Source organism: Loxodonta africana, chromosome 14, assembly GCF_030014295.1.
Source record: "Loxodonta africana isolate mLoxAfr1 chromosome 14, mLoxAfr1.hap2, whole genome shotgun sequence".
NCBI lineage: Eukaryota > Metazoa > Chordata > Mammalia > Proboscidea > Elephantidae > Loxodonta > Loxodonta africana.
Window position 1 is genome coordinate 91,555,023 of NC_087355.1, and position 16,612 is coordinate 91,571,634.

General features: G+C 59.7%; 1 protein-coding gene across 10 annotated transcripts in view; it reads right to left on the reverse strand.

Annotated features, from left to right (window-relative positions):
* Positions 1-5,660: 5,660 nt before the first annotated feature.
* Positions 5,661-16,612, reverse strand: part of PLEC (plectin) — a 58,716-nt gene continuing 47,764 nt past the window's right edge. For 9 of the 10 annotated variants that reach the window (XM_064268188.1, XM_064268191.1, XM_064268192.1 and 6 more), the window contains 2 exons: positions 13,218-16,598; positions 5,661-13,075 (listed from right to left, as the gene is read on the reverse strand). In XM_064268188.1, coding sequence (XP_064124258.1) covers positions 6,860-13,075; positions 13,218-16,598 — 9,597 coding nt within the window. In that variant the 3' untranslated portion in view covers positions 5,661-6,859. The remainder of the gene's footprint in view (positions 13,076-13,217; positions 16,599-16,612) is intronic. The other variant, XM_064268196.1, reaches the window with a different exon arrangement.

Genomic DNA, 16,612 nt, shown 5'->3' on the forward strand with positions numbered 1-16,612 from the left:
GGCGAACGTTTCTTTTCCATACTGATAGAAGGAGGATCAGAAACAGTTCACAATGTTAAGGGATGGACAACAATATACGTTCACATTTTTGCTGTGAGGCTGTGTTACCTTTTCCGCTCTTTCACAGTACAGTCTAAAGGAACTTGGATCATCTGACCAACCCACAACAGAACTCTGTTGAAAACATCACAATAACAGGCCTGACAAGTGGGAAGTGGAAATTATTCTAAATGTCCTGTGAAGACACACGCACAACCAAGTACAGGAGATAAACCCAACCAAGATATGTGGACTGGCCGCTTCAGTGAAGTTTTTAGGACCCAGTGATCTGGAGCATGCTAGGACATCCTCTCCAAGGTAAAGGGCATGTTTTGAACCTTACATTTCCTACCACCAAGAAAGAAATACAGCATTTGATGGGCCTCCCTGGGTTTTGGAGACAGCCTATAACACATTCGGGAATACTTCACCAATCCATTTATTGGATGACATGGATGGCTTTCAGTTTTGAGTGGATCACAGAAAAAGAAAGAGTACTGCAGCTGGCAAAGCTGTGGTGCAAATAGTCCTGCCACTTGGGCCACACGACCCAGCAGATCCCATGCTACTAATCTGTGGTAGGTACATAGAGCTGCGATGTGGGTTCTCTGGCCTGAAAGGGGAACTACAACACAGGCTCCTAAGGTTCCAAAGCCATCCATATACTATCCATGAGTGACTCCTGGTGTGCTACGGGGGCCTGGTGGGGCTGAGCACCCAACCGTAGGACATCATGGTGTGCTACGGGGGCCTGGTGGGGCTGAGCACCCAACCGTAGGACATCATGGTGTGCTACGGGGGCCTGGTGGGGCTGAGCACCCAACCGTAGGACATCAGTAACTATGCAACCATGGCTTCCCAGCATGAGCTGGGTGCCACCAGATCCACCAAGCCATAAAGCTGAGCAGGCTCAGCAAGGATTCACGGTAAGATGGAGTGGGCATGTAGGAGCAGGCTCAAGCAGGGCCAGAGGGCAGGAGTAAGCCACATGAGCAGGTGGCCAAGGCCCCCATGTCATCTATCGCTGTTATATCATGACCTCAGAGAGGGCTCTATGTGACCAGCTGAGGAGGCCATAAAACTGGGCCTGGGTCACAGATGGTGGGCATAGTATAATGGTATGGGCTTAGAACAGACAGCTGCGGTGCTACAGCTCCACTTGGGGTGGCCCTGGAGATGGTGCAGAGGGAAATGCACTGGGCAGAGCTTCAGGTGATGCACCGGGTCCTCCACTTTGTGTGAACCGAGAGTGGATCTAGGTGAGGATACCTGTGGAGAGACGAGTGGATCAAGGTGAGGATACATATGGAGAGATAGCGGATCAAGGTGAGGACACACATACAAAGAGAGTGGATCAAGGCAAGAATACTGGTGGAGAGACGAGTGGATCACGGTGAGGATACACCTGGAGAGAGAGTGAAACAAGGTGAGGATACTGTTATGGATTTAGTTTTGTCCCCCCAAAATGTATGTCAACTTGGCTAGGCCATGATTCCCAGTATTGAGTGACTGTCCGCCATTTCGTCATCTGATGTGATTTTCCTGTATGTTGTAAATCCTACCTCTGTGAAGTTAATGAGGTGGCATTAGAGGCAGTTATGTTAATGCAACAGGACTCAGTCTACAAGATTAGATTGTGTTTTAAGCCAATGTCTTTTGAGACATAAAAGAAAGAAGCGAGTAGAGAGACACAGGGACATCATACCACCAAGAAAGTAGTGTCTGGAAAATAGTGCGTCCTTTGGACTCAGGGTCCCTGTGCTGAGAAACTCCTAGTCCAGGGGAAGATTGATGACAAGGGCCTTCCTCCAGAGCCAACAGAGAGAGAGCCTTCCCCTAGAGCTGGCATTCAGAATTCAAACTTCTAGCCTCCTAAACTGTGAGAGAATACATTTCTCTTTGTTAAATCCATTTACTTGTGGTATTTCTGTTATAGCAGCACTAGATAACTAAGACAGAATTTGCTACCGGGAGTGGGGTGTTACTCTAACAGGTGTCTAAAACGTGAAAGCCGTTTTGAAACTGTGAATGGATAGAGGCTGGAAGAGTTTTAAAGTGCCTAACAGTAAGAGCCTACGTTGCCTTGAAGAGACTGTTCATGGAATTATAGACATCAAAGACAATTCTGGTAAGGACTCAGAAGGAAGTGAGCTTTTACACTGGAGACGGCACAGACAGCAAGAAGTAGCAGCACAGAAACAGCAGCAGCAGAACCAGACCAGCACAAGGCAGTGCTGGAGCCAACCCAGGGAGCAAGAGTTGAGTGCCTTCTGGCCAAAGTTTACTGGTGGAGTGGGGTGCCTCCAGGCACTAATCGGTGGAGCTGAAGAGCTTTGGAACACTCACCACAGCAGGGCAGATGTGGGCAGTGAGGCTCGAGGGGCTGAGAGGCCAAGGAAGCAGAAGCTGAAGAGAAAAGAAACACAGGAAGCAGGGCTGCCTCAGTCTCAAAGGTATGGCCACGACCTCTAGGGTCTCAAATGGTGCAGTCACCACTCAGATGGACTAGGAGAATGGGGCCGCCCAAATTTGAAAGAGTTGCCCTTCCAGTGGCCTGGAAGGCAGAGCCGAAGCCCAGGGCTGTGGGACCTCCACCCAGAATCCAGAGTTTGGCCAATACCTACAGCCTAGAGGGCAGGGTAATTGTCTAAATGGTCTCAGAACAGAGGATTATTTTCAAGCCTTGAGGGCTAATGTAATGTTTTCTGCTGACTTGCTTGGTGCCTGTTATCCCTTCTTTCCCTCCAATTTTTCCTATTTCTAATGGAAATGTCTAGCTTGTGGCTGTTCCACCACTGTACTTTGGAAGCAGATAACGTGTATTCTAGATTTCACAGGCGAAGAAAGACTTTTGCTATGATGATTGGGTGGATGTGTTTTACATGTGGCAAGGACATGAATTTTAGGGGGCCAAAGGGTGGAATGTTATTGATTGAATTGTGTCCCCAAAAATGTATATTTGGCTAGGCCATGATTCCCAGTATTGTGTGATAGTCCACCATTTTGTCTTCTGATGCGATTTTCCTGTGTGCTGCAAATCCTACCACTATGATGTTAATAAGGCATGATTAGAGGCAGTTACGTTAATAAGGACTCAATCTACAAGATCAGATTGTGTTTTAAGCCAATGTCTTTTAAGACATAAGAGAAAGAAATGAGCAGAGAGACATGGGGACCTCATACTGCTAAGAAAGTAGTGCCAGGAACAGAGTGTATCCTTTGGACTCAGGGTCCCTGTGCTGAGAAGCTCCTAGTCCAGGGGAAGACTGATGACAAGGACCTTCCTCCATAGCCAACAGAGGCTTCCCCTAGAGCTGACATCCTGAATTTGAACTTCTAGCCTCCTAGACTGTGAGAGGATTTCTCTTTGTTGAAGCCATCCACTTGTGGTATTTCTGTTATAGTAGCACTAGATGACTAAGTCAGATAAACACTGAGAGTGAGTGGATCAAAGTAAGCATACACATGGAGAGAGAGCAGATCAAGGTGAGGATACTCGTGGAGAGAGACTGGATCAAGGTGAGGATACTTGTGGAGGGAGAATCAAAGTGAGGATACTGGTGGAGAGATAAGCAATCAAGATGAGGATACACATGGAGAAAAAGTGGATCAAGGTGAGAATTTGTGTGGAGGCTCAAGTGATCAAAGTGAGGATACACAGGGACTCACAGTCAAGTAAAAGGCTCACTGGTTGGTCAGGAAGCTACAAGGAGCAAGATTGGAAGACTGGAAAGGAAGCGCTGGATGGACACGTGGGAGTGGGTCTTGTATAGCATGCTGACGACCACCTGAGAGCACCCCCTGCAGGGGAGGCACCAAACAACCCAGTGGACCAATGAAAAAGTGGAAAAAGTGACTTGGCCAGAATTTAGTGCTTGCATGGGGGGTTCCTGATGGAGCAGCCAAGGAGCACAGAAAGACCAAGCATGGTCCTAACAATGGCTCCCTTTTCACAACGCTGACCAGCTCCCCTCATTGCTGCATATCCTGCCTTCCCGCAATGAAGACCATCAGAGGCCCCTGACAAAATCGCATCCCTCCATGAGACCAACTGGTGACCGTGTGGCAAATTGATGACTCCAGACCTGTTCACCTTGGAAAGGACAATTCATGTTTTCCAGGTGGGGGCTTACCTTTCTAGCCTAGGGTGCCTCAGATATCTGACCTACCATAGCATAACATTGCCTCAGAGTACGAGACCCACTCCACAACAGAGGAGGTGCCAAGGTGGGTACTTGACACTGATTCACTGGTCCTCCCACACACCACACCACCTGGAAGCTGCCGACCTGGCTGTTGGAACAGACTACGGGAAGACAGCTGAGATGCTACCTTGACGATGACACCCTATAGGTCTAAGACATTGTCCTTCAGAATGTTGTCTTTACCTTCAGCCAATGGCCATTGTACAGTGCTGTGTCCCCAGCAGGTATGACATGTGGGTTTGGAGACCACAGGGTGGAAGCAGGGGTACCCTGCTCACCATCGCTCCTGCTGCTCCACTGGGGAAATTTGTGCTTCCTGTCTCTATGACTTAACTGTGATGGTTTTAGGGTCCTGGTCCCTAGAGTTAAAACACTACCACTTGGAGACACAGTATTAAAGAGTCCCACTTAAACCATGGCTGCCACCAGGTCACTGCGAGCTCCTCATTCCAGCGGACCAGCATGCACAGTAGAGTCACCATGCTGGCAAGTATGACCCTGACCACCACGAGGAGGTGGAGCTACTACTCCAACAAGGGAAGGGAGGAGTATGTGCCCCAGACGATTCCCAGGAGCACCACTCAGTATTTCCATGCTATTTTAACTGTGAATGGGCAAGGAGAGCAAACAGAGGCAAACAAGGGCAGGGAACAGACACTCATACCACTGAGGGACAGGGGGTTGTTTCCTCCCTCCTCCCGGTGAAAAAGGGAGATGAGGGTCAGTCGTGAGCTCAAAACAGCGGCAGCAGTGCAGGCTATGGTTCGTCCCACTCACCTCCTCTTGTTAAGTTTTTCCAGAAATTGCAACGAATCAGAATCCCAGAAAAGTGGAGTCCAGATGGGGCAAACCAAACGTGCGAAGCAAGTGAGTCAAGAGGCAGACTGTGGCAAATGCTGTTGGTGCTTTACCTATTGCCCAGTTACGAGGGGCACTGCTAAGGCCCACAGCAGGGCCCTTCTTTGAAGGAGTGTCCTTGGCTGGCAGAAACCACTTAGCCAGGGAGGTTACTCTTCTCCCTCCTGAGTGGCTGATACGGGGGTAAGATCCTACCTCAAAGGAAAACATACGAGCACATTAAGTGATGACAATGTGTCCAGCCTCAGGCAACAACCACCTGTCACCTGGACTGACAGCGAGGATAGGGAGACCGCTGTGCACAGGCCTCTGCTCTACCCTTTACTGCAGCCTGTTCAGGGCTGGTGTCTGCCCTCCTCACTGCGTGCCCTCCAGCCAGCCTGATGTTTGCTCTTGTCCCGAGATGTCCGGCCTCAGGCCAGCATCTTCACTGAGGCCCTGCTCCTGCCTCCGGCCAGCACACAGTGACTGACTTCAGAGCACCAAACCTGAGGCTGCAGCATCCACATCCAACACATGCCTGGCCCCAGGGCAAAAGACAGACAGACAGACTCGAAGCCAGGTTGGAATTGCTTTATTGGGGGCGGGTGCTGCAGGGCCCCCCACCCATGGTCAGGTTAGTGTTCTGCCCTCATGGAGGCCCCTCCCCCTGCTGCCTGCCTGGGTTAGTGGAACATGCAAAGCTCAGAGGGTGGAGGCAAGGGTGGGAGCCACCAAGGCCAGGGCTGGGTGGGATAGGAGGGTGGGTGGCACCAGGCTGGGATGCCATGGCCAATACAGATCACCCAACTGGCATCCCTGGGCCCAACAGAGGGGCTACAGCTGCTCCGTGGGTGGGCTCCCTGGGAGAGACAGGCAGGCAACAGCCCCCAGTCTAGGTGGGCACCCAAGGTGCAGCTCCACAGGGCAAGACAGAACAACCCTCCAGAGCTCCCAACCCCACCAGGCCATCCTGGACCAGCCCAGCCTGACAGCTGGGACCCCAGGGCAAGCCTTTCACAGGCATGTCTGTCTCCCACCCAGGTGTGGCTCCTTGGGGCCTGGGGATGAGGGAGGACACGGAAGGCACTTACTAGGGTAGCTGAGGCTGGAAGGCTACAGCCAGAGGCCTGGGGCCTAGGAGCACAAGAGTCAGGAGGGACTGACGAGCTGTGACGGACAGCTGAGAATGGGCCCCCAGCTCAGGCGGCAGCCGCAGGCGCCGAACAGGGGGCTGGGCCCAGCAGGGCCTGCAGACTGGACCCCCGTCTTCCCATGGGGAAGGGGCTTCTCTGGGCAGGCTGGAAGACATGGCTGACCTGGGGACTCCCACCCCAGCAAAGCCCACTGAGTGAACAGGCAGCCCTGGAAACACTGAGGAAAAATGTTGACCTCGGGGGTTGAGGCCCAAAAGAACGGAGGGCCCTGCTAGCCAGGGGCTGGCCCCAGCTGTGACCAGGGGTGGGACCATCCCCTGGGGAGACGGGAGGTGGCTGGGGCCTGACTCTGGACCCTCCAAGGCACCTGGCTGTGGTGAGTGGCAGGTAGTGGGGCAGTGGGGAGACCCGAGGGGGAAGTGGTCAGTGGGGCTGGCTGGCCCTGCCCCCATGTTCAGGCCATCTAGACAGCAAATATATATTACTACGTTAATCTGGTCTTTTTGGTTAGACTTGAGGCACCGCATTGGAGGAAGACTCCTTTAGACAAGAGAAAGCCCCAGCACCTTGTGCGGAGGGGTCTGGCCGCATGCAGAGCGGGGGCAGGAGGCAGGCAGGGGGTCAGGCCACCGCGGACTCGGGGCCCCCCAGCGAGGTTGAGGACCCCGAAGCGTAGCGGCGGCCATAGCCTGAAGAGGAGTAGGAAGAGGAGGAAAAGGTCATGGAGAAGCCAGAGCCAGTGGCGTCGAAGCTGCCGCGCCGTGAGCCGGCCCGCGAGCCGGTACGGGAGCCGGTGCGGGAGCCAGTGGTGGAGCCGGAGCCGCTGACGCTGTAGGGGCTGTAGTAGCCCTTGCTAGACTGGGCGGCGGCCTCCAGCAGCCGCAGCCCTGTGCCCTCCTCCACCATGCTGCGATCCAGCGCGTCCTTGTAAGAGATCTTGAGCTTGGTCTTGGGACAGGTGAGGTACTTGGAATAGGCGCTGATGTCACGCAGCTTCTGGGCAGTACGGGCATCCACGGTGCCCTTCTGCAGGGCCTCATCAAGCGGCACACGGCCCGGCACACTGGGCTCGATCAGCCCGCCCGTCAGGTACTGCACCTCCAGGAAGCGCTGGCCGGCCTCATAATAGAGCCAGCCTTTCTTGAGTGCCTGGGCAGCCGACATCTTGGTCTTGGTGCGTGGGTCCTCGAAGCCGCAAAAGGCCTTCTGGGCCAGGCTGATGCGGTCCACCATGATCTTGTCCACCAGGCCCTTGTTGACAGCCTCAGTGACGGAAAAGCGCTCACCTGTGCTGGGGTCAATGATGCCGCCGGTACAGGCCTGAGCCTCCAGCAGCCGCTGCCCCGTGATGTTGTCCACCAGATTGCGGTGCATGGCCTCGGTGATGGACACCTTCTCCAGCGTCTCTGTGTCGAGAATGCCAGCCACTGGGCCTGTCTCCTCTGTGGGGTCAGACCAGGAGGCCAGCTGAGTGCGGGAGACCGCGGGACTGAGTGGGTAAGAGGAGGAGGAGCCCACCGAGGAGGAGCGGGAGCGGAAGCCGCCGGCATTGCCCGAGAGCATGTCGGCGAACTCGGTGATGGAGAGTGTGCCGGCGCGGTACTGGTCCAGTGCTGAGCGGTCAATGAGGTTCTTGGCAATGGCCTCATCGATGTCATACTGGCGGCCAGAGCGACGGTCGATGATCATGGACTTGACCACGCCATCTGAGGAGGAGATGGTGATCTCCTCCCACTCACACTCCTGCTCCGACAGCTCCAGGTACGTCTGGTGGTCAATGAGACCCTTGCGGTAGGCCTCGTACACTGACATCTCCTTGCCCGTCTCAGGGTCCACGATCACCACCCGGCGTTTGCGCACCGAGGACTTGGAGGACGTCTTGCGCTCCCGCTTCTTCTCCTTCAGCGGCAGCAGGCACAGTCCAGTCTGGGGGTCCGTAATGCAGCGCTCCATTAGCTGCAGGTAGGTGAGGTTCTCCTCCGTGTTGGGATCGAAAAAGCCCTTGGTGTCATCTGAGGGGTCGGTCAGGATGTCGTTCATCTCCTCGTCGAAGAGGCCACGCTTGTAAGCCACCTCCACGGGCAGGCGGTGGCTCTCCTCAGGGTCAATGATGCCACCTGTGGCAATCTGGGCCTCCAGCAGGCGGATGCCATGGTCCTTGAGGATCAGCCCCTTCTTCATGGCCTGGAAGAGGGAGATGAGCTTCCCGGAGTAGGGGTCCCTGTAGCCGGTCACAGCACGCTCAGCCGACAGCAGCTTGTCCTTGAACTCTGGGCCCACGATGCCCATGCGCACGGCCTCCTCCACGGTCAGCTTGAGCCCCTTGATGGGGTCGATGACATAGCCAGTGGCAGCCTGTGCCTCCAGCAGCTCGAAGGCCGTGCCGGGCCGGATGATGCCCTTCTTCATGGCCTGGTACACTGAGAGCCGCTCTTTGGTGGCATCGACAAAGACACCGGCAATGCAGCTGGTACCCTCGAGGAACCTCTGCAAGTTCTTGGTGACCTCCTCGATGGAGGTCAGGCCTTCCTGCAGCTGCAGCGCTGTGGCCTCATCCATCACCTGGGAGCGCACCAGCTCCTCCACTGTGATCTGCTTGCGCAGCCCGCGGAAGGTCAGCTTGCGGGTGTCTGAAAGAGGCAGGAGCAGCTGGCCACTCTTGTCATCCTGGCGGCACCGCTTAAGTAGCTGCGTGTAGCTGAGCCGCTCGTCTGTGGAGGGGTCCACATAGCTGCGGACCTCACTGGGTTCTGAGAGCTGGTCGTGTGTGTCCTTATTGAGGTAGCCACGCTGGTAGGCCACCTCCAGTGGCAGGTGGAAGCCCAGGCGTGGATCGATGATGCCGCCTGTGGCCAGCTGGGCGTCCAGCAAGCGCAGTGCTTCCTCAGCTGGGATCAGCTCCTTCTTCATGGCCTGGAACAGTGAGATACTCTGCTCAGTGTAGGGGTCGCGGTAGCCGGTCACTGCACGCTCAGCTGACAGCAGCCGGTCATGCAGCTCGGGCCCCACCAGGCCCTTGCGCACAGCCTCGTCCACCGTCAGCCGTTCGCCCTTCAGTGGGTCCAGCAGGAAGCCTGTGGCCGCCTGGGCCTCCAGCAGCAGGCGGGCCACCTCAGCGTTCACCAGCCCCTTCTTGAGGGCCTGGTAGATGGTCAGCGTCTGCCGGGAGCCGGGAACATAAATCCCAGCCACACAGCCCGTGCCATAGAGGTAGCGCCAGGCAGCCTCGGCCTCAAGCACCTCCCGCAGGGTCTTGGTCCCCTCACGCAGCAGGTTGTAGGTCTCAAGGGAAATGATGTGGGCTTCGTACAGGTCCTCAGCGCTGAGGCGGCGGCGCACATAGTCGTAGGAAGCCAGGCTCTGCTGGCGGACGATCTCTGTCTTCTCAATGATCTCAATGATGATGACGATCACGCGCTCCTTGGTCACCCGGCCAGCCCTGAAGTCCTCCATCAGGCGGGTCCGCTGCTCTGCAGGGATCAGGTCCGACTGCATCACCTCCCACAGCGACATGGAAGAGGCTCCGGGGCCACCACCTGGAAGCTCGATCTGCGTCTCCTCGAATGCCCTCCGGGTTTCCTCCTCCGTATATACCTGTGTGGTCTCCACCACCTCAGGCTCCTCTGCTGCTCTCAGGGCCAAGAGGAACAGCCCAGTCTCAGGGTCCTCCACACAGCGCCCCAGCAGCTGCTGGTAGGTGAGGTTCTCGTGTGTGTTGGGGTCCAAGAAGCCCTTGGTGTCGTCGCTGGGGTCTGCCAGTGCGCGGTTCATGTCCTCATCAAAATACCCACGCTGGTAGGCCACTTCCATGGGCACGCGGTGGCTGTGCACGGGGTCGATGATGCCACCTGTGGCGATCTGAGCCTCCAGCAGGCGCATGCCATGGTCCCTGAGGACCAGGCCCTTCTGCATGGCCTGGAAGAGGGAGATGGTGGAGCCCGAGTAGGGGTCCTTGTAGCCGGTCACAGCCTTCTCGGCTGACAGCAGCTTCTCGTGCAGTTCAGGCCCTACCACACCCGCCTTGACCGCCTCATGGACATACAGCTTTTGGTTGCGCACAGGGTCCACCAAGAAGCCGGTGGCTGCCTGTGCCTCGAGCAGCAGCGTGGCCGTGCTGGGCCTAAGCAGGCCCCGCCGCATGGCCTCATAGATGGTCACTTTCTCTTTGGAGTCCTCCAGGTAGATGCCAGCCACACAGCCGCTGCCCCGGAGCAGCGTCCGCACGGCATCTATCTCGGAGAGGTCCTTGACCGAGGTCTTGCCATCCTGAAGCTGCTCAAACTGGGCCCTGCTGATGACCTTGGCGTCCAGGAGCTCACTGGCCGGGACTGGGGCCCGAAGACCACTGAAAGACAGCTTTTCCTGCCGCCTGGTCTCTGTCTCCTCGATGATGGTGATGAGAATCTTGATGATCTTCTCCACGGTGACCTTGCCTGTGCGATACTGCCGTAGCAGCTCCTGCCTCTGCTCCTCCGTGAAGTACTCGGAGCTGATGAGTTCCCAGACACTGACAGTCTGGCCCCTGAAGCCGCCCACAGGGACCTCAACGGTGGCCTTCTCAAAGGTCTCGCGGGCCTGTGCATCGGAATAGAGCTCCTCCTGCCGGGCCCGTGCGGCCTTCTCGGACAGCGGCAGCAGGCTGAGCCCAGTAAGTTGGTCGGGCCGGCACCGCTGCTGCAGCTGGCTATAAGTGACCGGCTCCTGCATGCTGGGATCAAAGAAGGTCTTGGCATCATCCTGGGGTGCCAACAGGGACCTGCTTGTCTCCTCATCCAGGTAGCCCCGCACGTAGGCCACATCCAGGGGCACGCGGTGACTCTTCCTGGGGTCCACGATGCCACCTGTGGACAGCTGGGCGTCCAGCAGACGCAGGCCCTGCTCCCTGGGGATGAGGCCCTTTTTCAGGGCCTGGAACAGAGAGACAGTCTGGCCTGAATAGGGGTCCCGGTAGCCTGTCACGGCCTTTTCGGCCGAGAGCAGCTTCTCATGCAGCTCGGGCCCCACTAGGCCGGCACGCACCGCCTCGTCTACTGTCAGCCGAGCGCTGGTGGCAGGATCGAGTATGTGCCCGGTGCCCGCCTGGGCCTCCAGCAGAGCCACAGCCACCTCAGGCTTCAGAAGGTCTCTCCGGAGGGCCTCGTAAATGCTCAGCCTCTGCCCTGCTTCCTCCAGCCACACACCCGCGATGACATCAGTGCCACGCAGGGCCCGCCGCACGGCATCCACCTCAGCCACCTCCCGCACGGACCGCTCGCCCCGCTGCAGCCGGCTGTGAACGTCGCGGCTGATGACCCCGCTCTCAAGCAGCTCAGCGGCGGGCACCAGGGCACGCAGACCCTCAAAGCAGAGCTGGCCCTTCTGCTCGTGCTCCTCCACCACGGTGATGACGATCTTGATGATCTTCTCCACCGTGATCTTACCCGAGCGGAACTGCCGCAGCAAGTCCCGCCGCTGCTCTGCGGTGAAGTACTCGGAGTTGATGATCTCCCAGATGGTTACTGTCTTGCCCTTAAACTTGCCAAAGGGCGCGGACACGGTGGCCTTCTCGAACACGTCACGCACCTCTGAGTCCGAGTAGACCAGCTCACCACTCTTCACAGCCTTATCCGTGAGCGGCAGGAGGCACAGCCCGGTGTCAGGGTCACGCACACAGCGCCCCAGCAGCTGCAGGTAGGTGAGGTTCTCGTGCGTGTTGGGGTCGAAGAAGCCCTTGGTATCGTCACTGGGGTCTGCCAGTATGCGGTTCATGTCCTTGTCGAAGTAGCCGCGCTGGTAGGCCACCTCCACGGGCACGCGGTGGCTGCGCACCGGGTCGATGATGCCGCCCGTGGCGATCTGGGCCTCCAGCAGACGCACGCCGTGGTCCCGCACGATGAGGTCCTTCTGCATGGCCTGGAAGAGGGAGATCTGCTCGCCCGTGTAGGGGTCTTTGTAGCCGGTGACGGCGCGCTCGGCCGACAGCAGCTTGTGGTGCAGCTCAGGACCCACTACACCCTCCTTCACAGCCTCATTGACAGTCAGCCGCCGGTTGTGCACAGGGTCCAGCAGGAAGCCCGAAGCCGCCTGCGCCTCCAGCAGCACCAGGGCGGTGCCAGGGCTCAACAGCTTCCTCTGCAAGGCAGTGTAGATGCTCAGCTTCTCGTTGGATGGCTTCAACAGCAGCCCGGCAATACTCCCGGTGCCCTGCAGGTAGCGGCACACATCCTCGCGCCTCGCGAGCTCGGCCACTGTGCTGTGGCCCTGCGCCAGCCGCTGCAGCTCCTCCATGCTCAGGATGCCTGCCTCCTGCAGCCACTGTGCCGGCACCTTCCGCCGCAGGCCCTCAAAGGCATGCTGCAACTCCTCCTCTGTGGTTGGGCCATCAGGTGCATCCCGGCCATTGGGCAGGGCCTTGACGGAGGCGGCCTGTGAGGCGATGACCTCCTCTGTGTGTGCCAGTGCAGCGCGGTGCTCCTCCTCCAGCCGTTGCAGCCGCTCCCGCAGCTTCCGGTTCTCCTCAGCCAGCAGCTGTTCCTGCTGCTGCCGCTGCTGCTCCAGGCGCTGCAGCTCCTCCTGCTTGCGCCGCACACCTTCCTCAGCCTCATGCTGCCGCCGCAGCGCCTCCTCCATGCTAGCCATCAGCTGCTGCTTCTCCTGCTCCATCTGCTGCTGCTGCCGCTGCTGCTCCTCTCGCAGCTGCTGCGCCTTGGCCACCTCATCCTGGAAGAGCTGCTCCAGCTTAGCCTTCTCTTGCTCGACGAAACGCTCACGCTGCAGTAAGCTGTCCTTCTCAGAGAGGAAACTCTGTTGCAGAGCCTGAGTCTCCTGCAGCAGCTGCTCCTGCTGCACTGTCTGCATCTGTGGAGGCAGGGGCGAGTGTCAGTGCCTGCAGGACCAAGCATCCCGTCCCATCCACGGGGCAGACCTCCCCACCCACCGATTCGCCTGCCCACCCACCCACCCGCCACGGCCATCACCGCGTGTGGCGCGGGGCCGGTACCTCCTCGGACTTGAGTTGCAGCAGCTTGGCCTCCTGCTTGAGCCGCTCCTTCTCACGCTCCAGCTCAGCGATGGCCTCCCGCAGGCGCTCAGCATCCTGGTCGCTCTGCTGCCGCTGGATCTCCAGCGTCTGCACCAACGTCATCTTCTCCTGTGTGGTTAGCTCGGTGAGATGCAGCTTCTCACTGATCTCCTCGGCCTGCTTTCGGAAGCGCTGGGCGTCCTCCTCAGCACGGGCCTGGGCCAGGCTCATCTCGGCCACACGCAGCTTGAGCCGCTCGGCCTCCGCACTCATCTCCAGCTGTCGCTGCCGCTCCACCTCCAGCGTCCGCTGGAAGCCCTGTGTCTCCTGCGCCAGCTGCTGTGCCATCTGCTCCTTGTCCTCTTGCAGCCGCCGCGCCTGCTCCTGTGCCAGCTCCTTCTGCTGCTGCAGCAGCTCGGCCTCGGCCTTGAGCCGTGTGGCTTCCTGTACTGCCTGAATCTTCTCCTTGAGCATTTTCTCAGCCAGGGCCCGCTGCTGTGCCAGATCCTCTTCAGCCAGCTGCCGCAGCCGCGCTGCTTCCTGGGCTGCCACGCTCAACCGTGCTGCCTCCTCAGCCACCTGCTTCATCTTCTCGGCCTCCTCCTGCAGGAAACGCTGCGTGTTGTCCTTGTCTCGCAGAATGAGTGTGCGGTTCTCTGCTTCAATGCGTGCCTTGAGCTTGCTGAGCTCCTCCATCTGCACACGCACCGAGAAGAGCTCCTCCTCCACCTGGCTGCGCTGGCGCGCAGCCTCCGTCACCTCCGCCTTCAGTCGCTGCAGCTCCTCATCCAGGATGCCCTTCTGGTGATCCGTCTCTTCCAGCTGCAGGCGCAGCGTCGTCAACTCCTGCTCCACCTGCGCCTTCTGCCGCAGTGTCTGCTCAGCAAACTTCTTATGCTTCTCCATCTCTGCGTCAGCCACCTGCTTCTGCCGCAGGGCCGCCTGCTCTGCCTGTGCCCGCCGCGCCGCCTCCTGCTCCGCCTCCTTGCGCAGCTTCTCTGCAGCAGCCTGCGCCTGCGCCCGGGCCTGTGCCTGCTCCTCAGCGGCCTGCTTCAGCCGCTCTGCCTCCTCCAACTGCCGCCGGGACTGTGTCGCCTCGCGCTCGGCCCTCTCCCGTGCCTCCTCCGCCTCCTCGGCCGCGCGCCGAGCAGTGTCTGCCTCGCCACGCAGGCGCTCCAGCACACTCTGCTCCTGCTGTAGCGTCTGCTGCAGCTCCTGCTCCTTCTGCTGCACAGCAAAGGCGTGTGCCTTCTCCTCCGCCTGCAGCCGCTTCTGCGCGGCCTCCTGTGCCAGCTGCAGCTGCCGTGCTGACTCCTGCTCCGCCCGCTCACGCAGACGCCGGGCCTCCTCCACCTTGGCCTTGAGCCGCTCGACCTCATCCAGTGCAGCCTTACGCTGCCGTGCCGCCTCCTCCTCGGCCACCAGGCTCTTCTGCACACGCTCCTCGGCCTCACGGCGTCGCTGCTCCTCCTCAGCGGCTAGCTGCCGCTGCCGGGTGGCCTCAAGCTCTGCCTGCTCCTTGCTGCGCAGCGTGTCCTCGGCGTTGGCCCGGATGCGGCCCAGCTCCAGCTCCAGCTCCGCCTTGCCGGCAGCTGCCTTCTCAAAGCTGACCTTGAGAGCGAGGATCTCCTCCTCCACCTGCCGCCGCTGCCGCAGCGTGTCCTCCACCAGCCCCTTCTGCCGCTCCAGCTCGCTCTCTGAGGCCTTGCGCAGCTGTGCCAGGCGCTCCTCGATGTCAGCCTTGTGCTGTGCGGCCTGCTCCTCCAGCCGCCGCCGCTGGAAGGCCTCATCCTCTGCTAGCCGCCGCAACCGCTCGTTCTCCGCCTCCTTCTCCTTGAGCGCGATCTCAGCCTCTGTCTTGAGCCGTGTGGCCTCGCCAATGGCAGCCAGCTTCTCAGCCAGCACCCGCTCAGCCTCCGCCCGCTGCCGGGCCGCATCCTCCTCAGCCAGCTGCCGCTGCCGCTTGGCCTCCTCAGCCAGGGCACGCAGGCGGGCGGCCTCCTCGGCCAGCTCGCGGAACCTGCTGGCCTCGGCCTCCAACCTCTGTTTGGACTTCTCACTGGTGGAGCGAGACTCCTCCTCAGCCCGCGCCTTGCTGGACAGCAGCACCTCCATCTCTGCCCGCACCTTGGCCAGCTCAGCCTCCAGCTCCTGGCGCTTCTGCGTGGCCGCGACTGCCTCATGCTGCAGCCGTGCCAGCTCCTCCTCCAGCACCTGCCGCTGCTGCTCTCCCTGTTCGGTCTCGGCCCGCAGCCTGATCAGCTCCTGCTCAGCCATCAGGCGCTGCTGAGCGGTGCCCTCTGCCAACTGGCGCTGTCGCTCCAGCTCCTGCTCGGCCAGCTCCCGCTGCCGCACGGCCTGCTCCTCCGCCTTGCCACGCCGCCGTGCCTCGCGCTCGGCCTCCTCCTTCTGCTTCTCGGCCTCAGCCTGGGCCAGGCTCTTCTGCTGTGCCACTTCCTCAGCCTGCAGCCGCAGCCGCAGCGCCTCGTTGGCCTTGAGCCGCCAGCGTTCCAGCTCCCGTTCAGCCTCCTCACGGGCGTGCTCTGCCTCGGCCTGCTGCTGCATCCGACGCTCCGCCTCCTCCCGCAGCTGTGCCACAGCCACATGTTCCTCCTGCAGCGTGCGCTCCAGCTGGGCTGTCTTCTCCGCGAAGGAGGCGCGCTTGCTCTGCAACTCAGCCTCAGCGCTGCGCTGCGCTGACTCCAGGGCAACCTGCACCTGGCGTGCCCGCTCTGCCTCAGCCTGCCGCAGCCGCCGCTCCGCCTCCTCTGCCTGCAGCCGCAGCTCCTCCAGCGCCTGCACAGCCCGCTGCTTCTCACGCGCCGCCTCTGCCTCAGCTTGCACACGCAGTGCCAGCTCTGCCTCCGCCTTCTTCTTGCGCTGGCTCTCATCCTGCACCTGCCGCCGCAGCCGTTCAGCCTCCTCCTGCGCCTGCCGCTTCTGGGCCTCAGCCTCTTCGGCACGCACACGCAGAGCCTGCAGCTCACCCTCGGCCCCACTGCGCTGGTGCTCGGTGGCCTCCAGCTGCAGGCGCACCGCACGGATCTCTTCCTCAATACGCAGCCGGCTGCGCTCAGCCGCCTCCGCCTGCCGGGCCTTGGCCTGGATGGCCGCCTCCGAGCTCTGCCGCACGTGCTGCAGCTCCTCCTGGATGCTGTGCTTCTGCTGCTGTGCGTTCACTGCCGCCTCCTCCCGCCGCGCCACCTCCTCCTGCATGCGCCGCTGCAGCTCCTGTGCCTCTTGCTCTGCCTGCGCCTTGGCCTGGGCATGGGCCTCGGCCAGCTGCCGCTGCTTCTCCAACGCGGCCTCCACCTCTGCCAGCCGCTCTCGCTCCTCTGCCCGCTGCTGCTCAGCCAGCCGCTGTGGCCGCGGCA